Genomic DNA, 18,507 nt, shown 5'->3' with positions numbered 1-18,507 from the left:
AGATTCTTAATTAATGTGTAAAGATTTAAAATATCAAGCTGTAATAAAAAATTATACAGTAAGATGACAAAAATCTGACCAATCAGATTCGTTATATAAGGAACAGAATGAGCAGCTAAAGGTGGATGGACACTAGCTGCCCTCATTCCCTCAGTACTTGGTCAAAGGTCATATCCTCATCATTCAATGCTCTTTTGTCTATTGTTATTTGTAACAATGCTTTGTTAGCAGTACTGTTGTGTAGTTGTTTAGAATGGCACCAATTTGTTTTCTTTAGAGAATGAAAGTACGACGCTAACCATTTTGGATCAAGGTGTTATATAATCTTCCTGTTGCTAAAAAATACCATAAAATATTAATTTTTTAAAGCTAAATATATCACTTTGTCACTATAAACTATTTGCTGAAATTATAAACATTGCTACACCGGTTAGCTATCAGTCACACGAATAGGGAGAATCCAAATGTCATTTCTAGATCAAGGCAATATAATTTATCACTTGTGTTTTGGTTTGTACTATCGTCGCTAGAGGGAGCTGTCTGTATCTAATCATTATCCTCTTGAAGCCAAACTTTCCTCCCTCATTGTCTGTGCTGTTGTCATGAAGTTCACCTCTATCAAAAAGGACAGAGCTATTTATAGTGACCGCCATTAGGAAGACAATCATGCGAACAGCCCAAGCTACAACAAATAGCTTGTAATTCTTTATTATACGATGCAGTTTAAATAACCAATCAGATAATTAAATATAATAGTCAAGTAAATAAGTTTTATATTTTAATGTGAATATGCAACGAATTACATCAGTGCTGCTTCATGCTGGTATGCTTGTTGATTTTATGAAAACAGTAATTGTTTGCGCTCAAAAAAAAAAAAAAAAAGGTTCTCAGGTGCATACATGGGACAAAAGGGAGAGTTTTAGTCGAACAAGTCGCTGAATTTGTCTGCACACTTAAATATTTGCTTTCTTCAGTGCTCATGAGGCAAAATTTGTTAACAATTTGGAATCGTGTTGCTGCTTTTTTAGCTTCATGAGCAGTGAAGAACATGGACTGATACATTTGCGCTTTGGTCTGTTTTTTTGTACTTTGCACTTTTTCAAATGGAAAATAAAAACTACATTTTAGAGATAATAATAAAGGACTTAAATATAGCCTGGTCTTTATGTGACTACTTTACTTACAAAATCATTCACTATATAAATAAAAACATAAAATGTAATATGGCAGAAATCCCAGGTTATGAGAAAGTACGTAACACACCCTAAACAAGACGACTGTCAAACTTGTTTGAGTGACTGAGAGGAGGAGGTGATAAAGGCAGGACCAGACAGAACGGGCTTAAGCCAGCCGAATCCTGAACAGAGCAGACCACCTCATTTCACATGTGTGTGCCACAATGCACGTGCATGGCTTCTCTCCTCCACCCCTCCTACTGCTCACTTCAGTAAGATGACCTCTTTCAGTCATCCCCGTGACCCTGTTGATTTTCAGACACTCTGTACATGTTGAATAATGACATGCTTTAATATAGGAAACATGCAAGGTTTTTTACATCAGTGAAAAAAAACGGAAAAAAAAAAACGCATTCTGTCCTTTCATACATATGCATGTTCTGGAACCTGCAATAAGCAAAAACAGACGTCCGGAGAAATTTCAATGGTTTATTGTATTTCTCAAAATAATTCAAAACAGCTGAGACAACAAAGAAAGGAAGCATGGCAAGTTTTCTGTTACACAGAGTGAAGTCATAGCCTGAGGAACATCAGTTCTAAAATAAGAGAACATTTGCTGATTGCTGTTTTAAAGCAGTTACCATGCTTAATTTGGGGATTTCAATTCGCACAAATATGTCTCTGAAATTATGATCTGTGCAAAAACATTTTAACAAAACAAAAGAAATGACATACAAATGGACAACATTATTCAGCTCATACTAGTCAGGTGACAATTTCTGAAGGATTATCTAAAAGAGTTTAAGATGCACCCACTCTTTGTTCATTTATTAAAAAAAAAAAAAAAAACCTGGAACATCAACCTTCTTGGGGTTCAAAGAATTTCACCTGTGATTCCTGGAAAGCAGGATGGCCTGTGTTGTGGCACTGACTTTACTCTCAGGCAGGTAAACATGACAACTACAATTCATTTACACCACATCTCACTTATCTCCAAAGATTACAGCAGCGTGGGACCTACACATAATAAAAGGATAAAAATTAGTAAATATGGATCTGATTCATACAACAACAGCTGATTATCAAATTATGACTGGACCCACTAAATGCCGAAAAACACAGTGCTATGTCGGTTCGAGAATAAACCTGCTGCATTTGGATTAAAGGTTCACAGTCACTGGAAGTGAGATCAGTTTGTTGGTTAAGTCTGAGCATATCATTTACCAAATTACTAGTCCTAAACTGCTATAACACTGCTTATTTAGTTAAACATTTTAAAAAGGTGTGCATGATGGGCCACATGCTGATCTAAAGGGAAATACTGTATCAGATACTCAACATGTATAAAATGCACACCATGACCTTGTGATATGCAAGTTTTATTTTAAAAAAAAAATGCATGAGCATTAATGACTTCTTGACTGCAGGACAATGTATTCTTTTTCTCATTCTTTGTTCAGTACAGACACTAGCAGTTTGCACTCACAAAATCCAGTATTTTTCCATCAACTGACGTTTAAGTGGCGTTGCGTCACGTGATTTGCAATGGGGGAGGGGGCATGCAAGCTTTTGACGTCTCTATGGAGTGCCACACGGACAGTTTATTAATGTTTTCGAGTTATTCGACGGGTTTATAATACATCACTGTCACACTGGAGTTAACTTCGCGGTAGTTAAGTTTATGAAGACTATCACAAGCCAATTGTATCAGGCTCTGACCCATGCCATGCGTATCATACCCTGACTCTGAACAACCACTCCCCTTCGTGGCTCGTGGAAAATTACCAGCTTACAATCAGAACAAGTACAAGCTCCAACATCCGTCTCACGGACTCGATGCCCTCGATCTCCTTCGGTCCACAGTGAACTTCATTTTTCCGAACCTGTTTACAATTAAGCATGTTACTAAGCGATCACTGTTGTTGACGATGAAAAAACGGTTAATATAAAGCTCACGAAATATATAAACGCGGCTGTTTTTCGAAAGAGTAGCGCAATATACGTAACTCAGAATTAGCATTTCCCTGTAAAACCAACAAATAAAGCACGACCATAATATTATAGCAAATTACAAATCCACTCAGCACGCATTTTGCCTTCTTTTTCTCTAGTCTAAACGGGCGGATCGGTCGCGTGGGCGCTCAAAAGAATTGAGATTGATTGACGTGTGCGTCGTCCAATGGATCGCCAGTAAGGACGTGCTTAGCAACGATGCGTCCAATGGCACGCCTCCATGGGCGTGACGTTAATCCAAACTTTTCGCGGCGCCATCGGCTGAAAACTAAACCGAGATGGAATCTCCCAGTCTGAACCGGTTTCAACCGGTTACGAGTTTGTTGCTTGTGAGAAGAAGAGGCACAGGCTCAGTCTCTAATACCGCCCTAGTGCAAAATATACTTCAGTAAAGAGCACATTTCTTAATTAAGGTTAACTTTGTTTCGTAAAATGAATCGGAGTGAGAAAATACAGAACTCGCCGTGATTGTTGGTGCGGAATTCACATCCTAGTGGTCCTTATATCAAGCAACTAGCTCGTGTACGTTAGTCTTCACAGAGGAATAGTGTGGCTGGCCAGTCAACGGCTCATCCTAAAGCCAGAAAGCTTGTACAAACCAGGCACCAACGATACTGGATCAAATAAACATAATTTTAGCAACTCTGGCAGACAAGCCCACCTTCTTTCTCTCAAAGGCTTGGACTTTAGGTAGGTAAATATGGGATGAAAACTTGCAGCTTCAGTGCTTGGGTTGGTTTGTGCTCTGTAGAGAATGATGATGCTGTGAGATTGTGTAGAAATGCCTAGAAATTGTACGTATGGAGGTTAAGGTCAAGAGAAAGTGAAATGGCTTTGCTGCTGAGGGTTTATGAGGGATGTTGCCTGATGATGGTTACGTTAGTGTTCAGCACTGTACTAAATAATGTAACGTTATCTGGGTTTTTGTCTGAATAACTATTGTTATATCTCACGTAACTGCAAAACAAAAACAAATACCGTTAGCTACTAATTGCTAACCGCCAGCGCAGTCCCAGTATTTTGTTTCAGCGAACAAAATGCAACTGCAAAATGCATTTAAGACATTTGTAGTGCTGTAGCATTCATTTGAAGAATTAACGGCATATAAAAATACACGCACTCTATTTCTTACCTGGTTTACTGCTAGTAAAGCCTGCAGAGCTTTCAGGTGAAGGGTGCAGAGCACGCTGTTGGTGGGAGGGGTTGCTCCGGAGTCAGGGAGGGAGATTCTTGCAATGTCACCCCCTTAAAAGTCATCCGAGACGGGTGTAGACCGTCAGAAACATCGGTGTTTGTCATGGACGAGGTGCTCGCTGGACCGTTTTAAACGTCAGTTGCGCACTAAAGCATTTGCCTTGTTGTCCATTTAACCCCATTAGTAAGATAGGGTGGCAACAATTATGCATGCATGCTATGTAAAAAGCAATGCATTTTTACGCATAAAACGTGGCTTAACAACCTACAGCGGATCGCATCAGTAGTGTAAGTTGTTGCGTTCCTAGGCGTCCAATCCAGTTGTGTTTTGAAGACGTGTGCATGAAATCAGCTGATAAGTAGCCCTTGTGTACAGATCCTATTGTGGACATTTCTTATTGAAAGAAACAAGGTGTGGAAAAGGCGGGTAAATCAACAGGTTGCGCAGTACCGAGGACTAGTTATGGCACCAAAGCTTTATTTAGGCCTGAGAGACTCGTGGTCTCACAAAGCTCGACTGTGTCATGTCCAAGTAAATTCTTGAAATTTCCTCCAATGCCAAACTTTTTTTTTTCTGGGTTCTTGGCCGTAATGCTTACCTCGTTACGCAATAGTTTGGCTCCAGGGTGCAAATTGAATTAGCTTGAGCAGTGGCCTTTAAGTGTCCTTCAAACTGTATGTAAAAACATTATAGAAGTCCCTTGGTGTTATAAAAGCTCGATACGAGTAGATAAGGACTGTTTGTTAGTCGGAGAGCTCGTTACGTCTCTTGTGTTATATGTAAACAGAATGACGTCAGCGAAAGGGCTGCCTAGCACGTGGTCTCATTCAGAGAATAATGGCTCATGTGATCACAAGCTCATGTGAGTGGCCCTTGTTTCTCGCACATATAGGATATTCATTCTGCAAACATGTTACCTTTATCGAGCCACCCACCTATCCCATTGTTATTGAGGATTAAACCCTTTAGCAGGCATTGGTTTGGTGGCAGTCCATGTCATATAAGGCTTTTTGGATGGACCTGGGTGGAGGGAGGGTGGTAATGGGGGGGGGATATCAGCTGTTTGGATTTGTTCAATCAAATGTGCATTTCGCTTGACTTTGCCCCTGCCGGATATCTCCTCCCTGTCCCCCACAGAGCTCTATGCCAGCAATTATGACAATGTTAGCCGACCATGCAGCCAGACAGCTGCTGGACTTTAACCAGAAACTGGATATCAACCTGCTGGATAATGTGGTCAACTGTCTGTACCATGGGGTTGGGCCACAGGTAAGTACGATTTTTCCAAAAACAGGTGAAGTACATTACCATAAAAATAATAAAAAATAAATCTGTAAATCAGAAAGGACCGATTACATTGATCAAAAGTGACAAAGACATTTGCAATTTGCAATGAAAAAGATTTCAACTTCATATAAATGCTGTTAAATTGAACTTCAAAAAATAATCCTGAAAAGAAATACCACTGTTTCTACAAAAATATTAAGCAGTAGAACACGCATATACAGTACATATGTATTTGTGTATTTATACACTAGTGTATGCATTTACATACTTAATATTTAGCCGCTTTTTTTGTTGTTGTTATTATAGTGTAAGTTATGACAATTGTCTCTCTTTTTTAGCAAAGAATGGCCCAGGAGGTGCTGACTCATTTGAAGGAGCACCCAGATGCTTGGACACGTGTTGACACTATTCTCGAGTTCTCTCAGAATATGAATACCAAAGTAAGCTGAGTCCCAACTTACTCAGGTGGAGGGTCATGGTTTCTGTACTTTGAGGAAGATCTGATCTCTTATTACATATTATACAGGAACAAAATTTTGTTTTCTTTCCTTCCAAATCTGCAATACCCATTTCTTAAGTATATTGTGGTTGCTAAGCATCATTCCAAAAACAGAAATTATGCTACAGAATGAATTTCTGTACACATGTGAGATCACATTTTCCTACACCTCTCTGCACAGCCTTGTCCTGGTCAAGCAAAGTCTAAGTTAAAATTGGTGTGTAAGGATCCTCTGTTGACAATGAAATATCTCACTACCTAGACCTGCACAGCAGCCAGAGGTGTATTAATGACTGACTGTTTAGGGTCATAAAACACCTGATCCATTTGATCCAAGTTCCTATCCATGGATTTTTCTCTTTTTTTTTCTTTTTTTTCTGTTTTTTAATTCAACATGTAGAATTTCTAGTACCCTGAAACAGAATTTCTTAATTGGTGAACTACACACTGCCAGAGTTCATATCAACATAGTGTATTTGTTCACGACTGAATGTAAATCATTTAGTAGTTTGTGAACAGTGTAGTATTTGGGATGAATTGTCTTCCTCAGTGTGTTAATAGACTTCCTCAAAGTACATCTGACCCAGTTTGCCGTCTCCTTGCCTTTTAAGATTGCTCTTAACACTCTGGTCATTACTAATGTTTGAGTTGGTTTATCAACAGTATCTGTAATTTCAAAATGATAATGGCCCAAAAGTGAGGGCTCTAGAAGAACAGACAGGAAAATATACAGAGCAGGTAAATTCTTTGAATTTGTCTAAATTCATCAAGCAAAATACAGAAAGAGCGCATTAAAGTGCTGTTGAACATTTATTTACAGCCTTTTTTGTAGGTGCAAAAGCAAACAAAAGACAATTAATTGAAGTTGTTCATATTTGATATTAATCACAATGTTCCATTATGTTGATTGCTTGTAATAGGACGAAAAGGGGTGTGTCTTCCTGTGCATCTTGACACAGCTAGGCTTTGGCGGCAGGCCTCCACAAGGTCTACCTTTTCATTCCCTTACTCTCAATTCTGCTGTGCCTCCATTCACACTGCACATGTCTCATGTGGAGCTCAGAGACAGCAGGGAGATAGGCAGGCAGTTTACCCCCTTTTTTAACCTCGGTTATGGATAGTAACAGTTATTTCCACTGTAGGGATCATCAGTTTCTCTGTGTGCTGCCCCCCCCCCCCCCCCCAGCATTTCTCCTCTACTATATTTTCTTGTCTTGATCGTACACAAAGAAATATTGTAACATCACAAGTGAGCCATTTGATGCTTGATGCTTTTTGTGATGTTGCATTGTTTTCTGTCTTGCCTTTGTTTATTATTTTTTTATTATTATTTATCTATAAAAAATTAAAGGTGAAAGGATCCTGGTGATTTTTTTTATTTTATTTACAGGGTTAAGTGTGTCTGTATGCAAGTAACCTACTTCTCCAGGCCTCACCTTTAATATCCTCTCTTTGTATGTGACCTGTATTCCCTGTTTTGCTTTAACACATTAACATTTTTTCTCTTTTCTCATTAATCCCTACAGTTGAAATGATGTTAATCCAAATAACATTAGTGACCATATCAAGAACACTAATGCACCATGAATACCCTTTTAAGAGCAGTATGTAAAACATCTTAAGGCAGTCTATAGACCCAATCCTGTGGCTCGTCTTGCTGTTCCTGAGACCCACACCAGTTACCGGTGAAAACAGTAGTGTCGCATAAAGGGTTTTCTTTATTTGACCAATGGGAAACATATCACTGATGCTCAAAGCCTTGTGAGTGGCTATTGACTCTTAAAAGATTCCTTCGGTTCTCTTCGTTTTGGGACACAGTTGTTATGTTGCTTCCCCAAGCTGATTGCTTTGTAGCTTGGGCACAGAATCAAACCATTTAGCTATTTGCCATTAACGTTTTTTTTCCTGTCTTTCACATTCTGGTGTGACATGGCCAGAAACAGCAAAACCTCTACAGAATCCCATACATATATTTTTGATGGGGGATTATGGAAATTATTATTATTTTTTGGTTCTCTTTTTTTGAGTATAATCAAATTCTTACTGAAGTCAAATCTGCATGATGGTTTTTTTTTTCAATCTGAATTAATTTGGAATAAACCAAAGAGTGTGTGACAATATATTAGGCAGCCAAAGTAAGGAGTAATTTTTTTGTTTTCCTTGTGTAATGGTACAGCTCTGGCAGATTGGCTGGTTAATGTTTAGATCATTTACTCTTGATTTGTTCTCTTGGCATTACAGTACTATGCACTGCAGATTCTGGAAACAGTTATTAAAACAAGATGGAAGATTCTGCCCAGAAACCAGTGTGAAGGTAAGACTGACTCACAAGAATTCCCCTCACCACAAGTAATTCATAGCTCAGTCTAAATCAATTCTTAAGTCATAAGCAGCTCAAAGGCTGGATTTGAACAAGCGGTGAAGGGATCATTGAAATGTAGAAGTAAACAGTTCACTCTGCGATGGACTTGACTCTACAAGAGGTTTCTAGCAGGCCAACACATTCATTAGAATCAAGTGTGTGATTGCCAAGTTTGGCTGAATTCCCCTTTTAAAAATGCATGGAGGGTTGTCTGCTCAGCTTAGTGTTCATCTGTTTCCAAAAAAAAAACAGAATCTGCAATTTTGTTAAGATCACATGAAATGAAATACATGATGTCACATTTTTAAATTGCTAATGAATCATCACTTAGATACTTTCTAAGCCATACAGCTTAACCAATATTGATGTCTCAACAATATCCAAAACATGTCTCTGTCAGTCTGGACCCAGCCAAATGAAAAAATAGAATTTTACACAAAGAGTTTGGTCAGTTAGACTTACGATACCGCTACCACACTTCAAAAACTTCATAAAGAGATTGGAAAATGAATCCATATGAGTCGAACAGTTATGTCAAAATTTTTGAAGAGAATCGATTTTTTTTTATTTTATGATGAACCAATTTAATTTAGGCTTTTACTCAAATGAAAACATTGATCAGTGAACATAAGCTTCCGGAAGAGGTTTGTTCTTGTGTGTTATTCAGGTTAGGTTGAGCTTCTGGTTATGTTCGCTGATCAGTGTTTACATGTGAGTAAAAGCCTAAATTAAATCTGTTCAACCTTAACAAGCAATTGATTGTCTTCAGAAAATCTGAATTAAACCGCTCGATTCATATGGATTACTTTAAGCAGTATTAGATATTCAGTCAACAGACATAACATTGCATCATTTACTTTAAATTTTAATTTCAAATAGTGTTCTTGTTTCTTCAAATGTGAGAAAGGTAGCAAATCTTTAATATGCTGATGCAGATCTGCAGATGTACAGATAAGTCCTCTGAGATGAGCTTCTTTCATTCGGATGGGGAGTTAATGGGGTTTTATGCTGCCTTACTGTACGCATTGACGCTCTTCACTGCTCTGCTTTATTTCAGGCATTAAAAAGTATGTTGTGGGCCTCATTATCAAGACATCATCAGATGCAGCCAATGTTGAGGTCAGTGAACTTCCACTTATTTTGTTTTTTCAACTTGCTGTGGTTTCTTCCCCGCTGTCTGTTTAATGCTATGCTCTGCCTTTTTTTAGAAAGAAAAAGTGTACATTGGAAAACTCAACATGATATTGGTACAGGTGAGGTTTGTTTGACTGCTTCGTCTCAGGACATTAGAGATTCATATCCACAGGTTATAACATAACAATTATGTGTGTGTATATTTGATGACTGAAATGAAAATGTCTGCTACCTTTCTTCCGGTTTGTGTAATGCGTTACTTGATGTTTTTGTTTAGATCCTGAAGCAGGAGTGGCCGAAACACTGGCCCACATTTATCAGTGATATTGTTGGAGCTAGCCGCACCAGTGAGAGCCTTTGCCAGAACAATATGATCATTCTTAAGCTCCTCAGTGAGGAGGTGTTTGACTTCTCCAGTGGCCAGATGACACAAGTGAAAGCCAAACACCTGAAGGACAGGTACGCCGGCATTAAAAGAGAATAACTGTCCTAATTTATGGTTGAAAATGAGGCCATATTCACATTACTTGTTCTTGTTAATTAATCTGTATTGTTTTTTGATCTGGTTTCCACAGCATGTGCAATGAATTCTCCCAGATATTCCAGTTGTGCCAGTTTGTGATGGTATGTGTTGTTTTCATGTTGTTTCTCACAGACAATAACAATGAAATAACAAATGTTCCTATTTGCTAAGGGAAATGCAGACTTTCTCTCTTAATCATATACACACACATACTTGCTTAATACAAATTCCAGCTGTTCTAGTTTGTGATTGAAGGATTAACTTCTAATGCTGATTTGTATACGAAACAAACCATATGTTAACGACCAAGTTTTAGTGGCTTAAAGGTTTTTTCTTCTTCCCATACAATTCTCAGGAAAATTCCCAGAATGCCCCACTTGTGCATGCTACATTAGAGACTCTGCTGAGGTTTCTCAACTGGATTCCCTTGGGCTATATCTTTGAAACCAAACTCATCAGTACTCTGGTGTACAAGGTAACATACCTGCAGATTTTCTTACTCTTACAGACTTTGTGGAAAAACTAGGAACATAGTAGAATTCTTTTGCTGTTGTATGATAGATAATTTCATTTTTACCCCGTACTAACCAACACTGAAATATACTTCTATTAAAAAAAACTAAAATATTAGACCGTAACATGCATCAATTAACCAATCAGAGTCAAGCATTCAAGATAATAGTGTAGTAAATGGATTTGTAACATGTATTTATTTATTTTACAGTGAAATAGTATATTTACATGGTGATGCAATAATAACTGCAAATATTATATTTTACAATTACAAAGCAATGACTAATTGTTGGCCTTTCTTCTCTGTTGGATTGAACTGTAGTTTTTAAATGTGCCGATGTTTCGCAACGTGACGCTGAAGTGCTTGACTGAGATAGCAGGAGTGAGTGTCAGCCAGTATGAGGAGCAGTTTGTCAGTCTCTTCACTCTGACCATGATGCAGCTCAAACAGGTAACCTACTCTATAGGGCAACTCAAAGTATGTTCCCATATACCAGTTGCTTTTGGGCCGGATTGATGCTCTCTCTCTTATTTGTGTGTTGAAGATGCTTCCTTTGAACACCAACATTCGATTGGCGTATGCAAATGGTAAAGATGATGAGCAAAACTTCATTCAGAACCTCAGCCTGTTCCTCTGCACCTTCCTCAAAGAGCACGGACAGCTGATAGAAAAAAGACTGAACCTCAGAGAGACGCTTATGGAGGTAAATACACTCTGGACTGAACTTCACATAGTTATGAAGAATCCGCTTCAGTCACTGATGCCATTGTGTTAAAGCCTTGTTTGTTTCTCGGTTTAGGCTCTACATTACATGTTGCTGGTGTCAGAGGTGGAAGAGACGGAGATATTTAAGATCTGTTTGGAGTACTGGAACCACCTGGCAGCTGAGCTTTACAGAGAGAGTCCTTTCTCAACATCCACCTCTCCTCTCCTCTCAGGGAGCCAACATTTCGATGTACCACCCCGCAGACAACTCTACCTGCCTGTTCTTTCTAAGGTTGGCTCACCAACCCAATATTCAAGAAGAAATTTCACCTGAGGTGAAGGAGAGAGTGATCATAGCATAATCATTTGCGTTATTGTCCTGCAGGTGCGTTTGTTGATGGTGAGTCGCATGGCCAAGCCAGAGGAAGTTCTGGTTGTGGAGAACGATCAGGGCGAGGTGGTTCGAGAGTTCATGAAGGATACAGACTCCATTAACCTCTACAAGAACATGAGGGAGACGCTTGGTGAGAGATCTACTCCTTTATATTTGAAATCCAGAGGTTTTGGCAACTTAACTGTTTATCATCATATTTCTCTCTCTGCAGTCTATCTTACCCATCTGGACTATGCTGATACAGAGCGGATTATGACAGAAAAGCTTCATAATCAGGTGAATGGTACTGAGTGGTCCTGGAAGAATCTGAACACGTTGTGCTGGGCCATTGGTTCCATCAGTGGAGCCATGCATGAAGAAGATGAGAAACGGTTCCTCGTCACCGTCATTAAGGTGCAGAAATCCTACAATGCAAAGATCCAAAGTCTCATAATGTAAAATTAAAATTATAATAATGTGCCCATGTGATCTACAGGACTTACTGGGTCTTTGTGAGCAGAAGAGAGGCAAGGATAACAAGGCCATCATTGCCTCCAACATCATGTACATAGTGGGCCAATATCCACGGTTCCTACGTGCGCACTGGAAATTCCTGAAGACTGTTGTCAACAAATTATTTGAGTTCATGCATGGTAAGTCACAAAGTCTTTGAGTCTTAAAATAGAATCAGGGATTTGCATCTGTATACAGCTGTGATATCTTTGGATTGATCTTTAAATAGAAGCAGATTTGATTACACCTACAAAGCAGTGCCACATTTTAGTCATTTATGGAACAGCTTTATTACATATATTTGAGCTTCTAAATTTAGCTTGATTATGAGGGAATCATGTTCTCCTAGAAATATTTCACTATTCTTTCTTCTTAGAAACCCATGATGGAGTGCAGGACATGGCGTGTGACACATTTATTAAGATTGCTCAGAAGTGCAGGAGACATTTTGTGCAGGTGCAGGTGGGAGAGGTGATGCCCTTCATTGATGAGATCCTCAACAACATCAACACCATCATCTGTGACCTCCAGCCCCAGCAGGTTCCAAATAAACCCTATTCATCTCAGTTAGCCTGCTCTGTGTGTCGTTGTGACACATTGGGCGTTTGGAAATATACAACTTTTGAGGAGATGTTGCAGTGTGACCATTTGCTGTTCTCAGGTGCATACATTTTACGAAGCTGTCGGCTATATGATTGGAGCGCAGACCGACCAGGCTGTACAGGAACACCTGATAGAGAAGTACATGTTGTTGCCTAACCAGGTGTGGGACAGCATCATTCAGCAGGCCACCAAGGTGTGATTTATTATTTTTTTTTTTTTTTTACATTTTGCTCATTTTTACGACTGACCTAAATGGATGCTGTTGTCCTGCTGTAGAATGTGGACATCCTGAAGGACCCGGAGACAGTGAAGCAGTTGGGCAGCATCCTGAAGACCAATGTCAGAGCATGTAAAGCTGTGGGACACCCTTTTGTTATTCAGTTGGGCCGGATCTACCTGGACATGCTAAATGTATACAAGTGCCTCAGTGAAAACATCTCTGCTGCCATCCAAACTAATGGTGTGTTTTTTTAGAGGTTATAATCACAGATGGGCATGTGTTTTAGACAAATAGTGAGTTTAATTTCAGAATTACCGTGTGCATGTGTGTATTTGCATCTCTGTTGGTTATCTCAGAGTGACAGATCCACATTAAACTGAAGTCAGTTTGATTGCACAAACTCACTCAGCTGGAAGACAAAAGGCTGCCGCAGAGCTTAGTGTCATGTGCATGTGTGGACAGCAGTCCATTACAGGGCTGTCTGGGTAGCTATATATAGCACTACAGCTAGAACAGAATCAGTGAAGTTTAACTAAAAAGTTGCCCAAAGAATATTCTTACTAATCAGATTTCTCTGAACTTTTTTTTTTTGTGTAAACATTATGTAATCAACTGTACGCAAGAACCACAAGTGCTTTGTTTACATCTGTCTATTTGGTTTGTGGTTGTCTGTTTTATATAGGTGAGATGGTGACAAAGCAGCCTCTGATCAGGAGCATGCGCACGGTGAAGAGGGAGACTCTAAAACTGATATCAGGCTGGGTCAGCCGCTCCAACGACCCACAGATGGTGAGACACAAGTCACAGACTTATTAAAGCAAAGGGTCTGTGCTGAAAGAAAAAAAGAATAAAATCAAGCTGTTAAATGTGTAGTTGACAAAATATTTTTGAGAAGTAGACTTGTCTTGCAGTATTGCGTTCTCATAAATTTTAAAAATCTCATATTTTTCATTTTAATTTACCTTTTAAATAAAATGTCAAAGTAGCCATGTAACCAGGAGTGTGAAGTAAATTTTATATTTTAACAGCATTTTGTAATTTTTATATATTATTTTGAAATGTATTTTAAAATTACTAAAATATAAAGCCTGTGCATTCAAGCATATTTTTACTTTTGAATCTTTGTCACAGCACATTTAAAGTTAACTAGTGACGGCAATAACATTTTTTTTTGAAATGGCAAAAGGATCCAAATCATGCTCTATTACATTTCTCAAACAAAAGTCTAATTTTAAAAACTAAATCTTAATTTTGAGACATTATGCAACAACTACCCACAAGCAGCTCATCACATCTCATCTGGGAAGCAAGTGCATCTCTAGGCTTTCGGGTCTCGTGTCTTTGTGTTGGTTAGATCCAGTATGTGTGTCTCTGTGCAGATATTTCTATTATACCTGCTTCAGGTCTGTCAGTCTGGACCTGTTCAGATTAGTGCTGTCCTTACACAACACACATTTATCCGCTCATCCCTTAAGCCTGTCTGCGCATGTGTGTTTTTTGTCTGTTCTCCAGGTGGGGGAGAATTTTGTTCCTCCGCTGTTGGATGCTGTGCTCATTGATTACCAGCGCAATGTCCCAGCGGCAAGAGAACCTGAAGTGCTTAGTACCATGGCTACAATCGTTAACAAACTGGGTGGACACATTACTGGAGAGATCCCACAGATATTTGATGCAGTCTTTGAGTGCACGTTAAACATGATCAACAAAGTAAGCTGCCCATATTCATCTCTCAACATTCTGTGATAAATATTTAATATTCCATTGTCATTTATTATTAAAAACCAGTTTATGTTTGTTTATTCTGTTGAAGAGTCTTTTGAAATGTCTTTTTTTATCTGGAAGTGCATTATATTCTTTGTTTTTAAAGGTTTTTTTTTTTTTTTGTTTTGTTTCTTCAGGATTTTGAAGAGTACCCAGAACACCGGACTCATTTTTTCTACCTGCTGCAGGCGGTGAACTCTCACTGCTTCCCAGCATTCCTGGCCATCCCACCAGCCCAGTTTAAGCTTGTGCTTGACTCTATTATATGGGCTTTTAAACACACTATGAGAAATGTGGCAGACACTGGTGAGAACACAAATATCACTTATCAAAGCAATATTTACCCTAATCATTTATCATAACATGCATACAACAACTGTACCATGAAAAATATCATGCAGGCCTTCAGATTCTCTACACACTGCTGCAGAACGTGGCCCAGGAGGAAGCAGCAGCTCAGAGCTTCTATCAGACATACTTCTGTGACATCCTGCAACACATCTTCTCTGTCGTCACAGATACATCACATACAGCAGGTCAGTTCTGGCTACTCTCGCTCTTGCTTTTTAAAAGACACTTTTATCTAAATACTGTGTAACCATGTAGTAATCATGAGTATTAAGGTTTTGGTTTGATGAATTCATTTAATTATTAACATTTATTTCAAATTGATTTTAATTTAAAAAAAAAATTGTAATTCAAAATATATTTTATATTATTTTTATAACATTTAAAATCCATATTTATAGTGACTTTACTGAACAAGATTAAATCTTTTCCTGTTTGTTCAACCTCTGCATATTTGTTTTGCAGGTTTGACCATGCATGCTTCTATTCTGGCGTACATGTTTAACCTTGTCGAGGAAGGAAAAATCAGTACAGCTCTAAATCCCTCAAACCCAGTCAGCAACCAAGTGTTTATTCAGGAGTATGTGGCCAACTTGCTCAAATCAGCTTTTCCACACTTACAAGAGTGAGTATACCACAGTGCACCTAAGCTTGTGCACTCCAGAAACTGCCTCTGTCCAGTCTTTTAGCTTTGGAGATGCATTCATTTTTGGTAAAACTTTATTTAAAGGTGTCCATGTTACACGTTACATGTACTTACTATAAGAGTAACAATAAATGATGTATAATTACATGCCAGTAACCCTAAACCAAACCCAAATCCTAACCCTTACCATATAGTTAGTACATGTAGTTAATTAATATTCCTCATCATTTACACCATAACAAGGACACCTTAAAATAAAGTGTAACCAATTTTTTTATTTTAAAAACACACAGGTCTGTGTTCTGTCTCTCAAGTGCCTGTAAATAAACCAGTTGCTGTTGTGATGATTATTGCATTTGCTTGAGTATTGCACAACATATCTCTTAGGTATAAACTTGTTGTCTCTCAGTAGACATCTTGCTCTCAGATTAATTAAAAAGGTTTTTGTTTCTCAGCAGCAGGCTTTTTGGACTGTTTTTGTCTGGGTTTATTAGTATTTCCTGTCTGACTGCTTATTTGTTCTCTTTGTCTTTGTAGTGCCCAGGTCAAGGTATTTGTGACTGGCCTGTTCAGTTTAAACCAAGACATCCCAGCATTCAAGGAACACTTGAGGGATTTCCTTGTACAGATCAAGGTGAGCTGCAAGGACACTAAGAGCCATAGCTATAGTTGATAGTATAATAAAGGTTAATAAATCTTATCTTTGCCATGTGCAGATATTTTGATATCAGTAGGAATAGTGTTTATGCAGTTGTGAGTGTGTGGTAGAGCAAATGGAGATTGTGTGAGAGAGAAAGTGTGCTGTCCGTGAAGCATGGTGTAACTCTATGGGTCATCTGGAGTGCATGGGACAGAAGGTGTGTGTGAGATGGAGAGAAAGAGTGATTATAGCAGAGATCACAGCGTTCTGGCAGAGTGGTCAGTGCAAGCAGAATGCATGAATGCTTAAAGGTTTCTCTGTGTACCTGTAGGAATTTGCGGGTGAGGACACCTCGGATTTGTTTCTGGAGGAGAGGGAGACATCGCTGCGTCAGGCACAGGAGGAGAAACACAAGCTGCAGATGTCCGTGCCTGGCATCCTCAACCCTCACGAAATACCCGAGGAGATGTGCGACTGAGTTCACAGACAAACGCACAGCACACACACTGCGCTGACTCCTAAACAAACTAAACACACAACTAAAGCAGTGTTGTGACTGCTCTTCTGTGGGCCATCTGTGTGTTTTCTCATAAGTGTGTGTGTGAGTGTGCAAGTACTTTAGGCTCTTCCTGCAAGGAGGCGATTTCCGCACTTGGCGGTCTCTTGACCAAAACAATGCCAATATGTAAAAGATACTGTCACCCAGTGGCCCTATTTGCATAGAACGCGTTTCATACAGACACTTTTACGTATTACCTTTCCATTGTTAACTGCTTCTGTTTGGTCATTGTAATCTGAACGTGCATGAAGTGACACATCTGTACAGTTAACTCGCTTGTGCTTGCTTTTTTTTTTTTCACTGCCCCTATTCCCTTCTCTTTCCTCCTCTCCTTACACACATCATGTTTTGTTCATGTATATTATATATAAAGACCAGAGTGCAGTTTGTTGTGTTTGCAAAGAGCTGGCTGTATGTGTTCTGGCAGCGGGTGGATGGTACCTAGTGTCAGTGTGTGGGCCAATGAGCGACACACCTGGTCTAGCCAATGAGAATGTCAACAGATTACTGTGATTGGTAAGATAGCAGAGGTGCAGTGCGCTTATTGCCCTGAGATTCATGTGTGTTGAGTGAGCAGCCAGAAGTGGTTCGGGACTAAAGTATAATGTAGCTCTCAGCAGAATGTGAAGCGGGTCGCTGAGTTGAACGGTCTGATCGATGCTGCTGTGGTTGTGAGTGGCGTTTCGAAACGACGCTCCGTTTTCTTTCTTTTTTCTACACCGGAGTGTTGAGCAGCCCCTCTACATGTTCATATCAGCATCACTGTACAGCATCTTTACTACCATGGGAACACGCAGATGTTTCGTCCTGTTTTGTTGTGGGTGTGTGAGCGTGTGTGTGTTGTCGCTAAGCCGACATAAGGTTTTTTGTTTTCCTCAATGAGGACAGTTGCTCCTTTTGTGAGCTTTCATTAAATTGAAGTTTAAAAAAAGTTGGTTGAAATATTTATGGGTTCTTGTAGGCTACACCTTTATAACTGCTCATGTTAACTCACTCAGAGACTGCTTTGGAGTTTTTCAAATTGTACTAATTTACATTGTTTACCATGCTGTAGTGCTGCAGGACACTATTTAGAGCAAAATAAATCTCAGTTTACATTTAATTTTTTATTTTTGCAATTTTCATTTTTACCTTTTAGGTCCTGTCCAAATAAAATGCAGTGGTTTATTTGGGAGAAAACAACATGAATGCCAACATTCTCATTAGGAAGAAGAATGTACCAATCCAAATACTGATTATCAATGGTGAATTTTCCCCTTTACTATGTGTTGCATTTGTTGTGAAACTTTTTGAACTGATTAAAGTTTAAAGAATTTTACAGTTTTGTCTGATTCTTGGGGTTTCTTTCTTTCATTTGTGTAAATTCATAAATTCAAATTAATGGAAGCTTAGTAGTACAGGTATAGTTCACCCAAAAATGAAAACTGTAATTGTATA

General features: G+C 38.9%; 1 protein-coding gene and 1 long non-coding RNA gene across 3 annotated transcripts; one reads left to right on the top strand and one right to left on the bottom strand.

Annotated features, from left to right (window-relative positions):
• Positions 1–1,646: 1,646 nt before the first annotated feature.
• On the bottom strand, positions 1,647–5,513 carry LOC113117397 (uncharacterized). 2 transcript variants are annotated; one of them, XR_003294155.1, is made up of 2 exons: positions 4,321–5,513; positions 1,647–3,058 (listed from the first exon to the last, which is right to left on the bottom strand). It is a non-coding gene; the product is annotated as an uncharacterized LOC113117397 (long non-coding RNA). The 2 variants fall into 2 exon arrangements; XR_003294154.1 differs by lacking the exon at positions 4,321–5,513 and adding an exon at positions 3,183–3,314.
• xpo1b (exportin 1 (CRM1 homolog, yeast) b) lies at positions 3,651–18,386 on the top strand. The gene is made up of 25 exons (XM_026286032.1): positions 3,651–3,878; positions 5,521–5,652; positions 6,009–6,110; positions 8,411–8,483; positions 9,589–9,650; positions 9,740–9,784; positions 9,943–10,124; positions 10,241–10,289; positions 10,544–10,663; positions 11,024–11,152; positions 11,247–11,405; positions 11,502–11,699; positions 11,793–11,931; positions 12,013–12,194; positions 12,277–12,433; positions 12,670–12,833; positions 12,955–13,089; positions 13,173–13,356; positions 13,799–13,905; positions 14,629–14,823; positions 15,015–15,183; positions 15,279–15,413; positions 15,691–15,850; positions 16,409–16,505; positions 16,843–18,386. Exons 2-25 carry the CDS (start codon positions 5,527–5,529, stop codon positions 16,987–16,989), a joined length of 3,216 nt encoding a protein of 1,071 aa, XP_026141817.1. The 5' UTR covers positions 3,651–3,878; positions 5,521–5,526; the 3' UTR covers positions 16,990–18,386.
• Positions 18,387–18,507: the final 121 nt, after the last annotated feature.

Source organism: Carassius auratus, chromosome 17, assembly GCF_003368295.1.
Source record: "Carassius auratus strain Wakin chromosome 17, ASM336829v1, whole genome shotgun sequence".
Lineage (NCBI taxonomy): Eukaryota > Metazoa > Chordata > Actinopteri > Cypriniformes > Cyprinidae > Carassius > Carassius auratus.
This window is presented reverse-complemented; position numbering and strand designations above follow the sequence as displayed.

Bases quoted from the DNA above. Each gene is read 5' to 3' on its own strand.
- xpo1b (XM_026286032.1), top strand. From the start codon at position 5,527: ATGCCAGCAATTATGACAATGTTAGCCGACCATGCAGCCAGACAGCTG. The intron at 13,357-13,798 runs GTGTGTTTTTTT...TGTTTTATATAG, and splicing joins TGCTGCCATCCAAACTAATG to GTGAGATGGTGACAAAGCAG. The intron at 15,184-15,278 runs GTGAGAACACAA...AATATCATGCAG, and splicing joins GAGAAATGTGGCAGACACTG to GCCTTCAGATTCTCTACACA.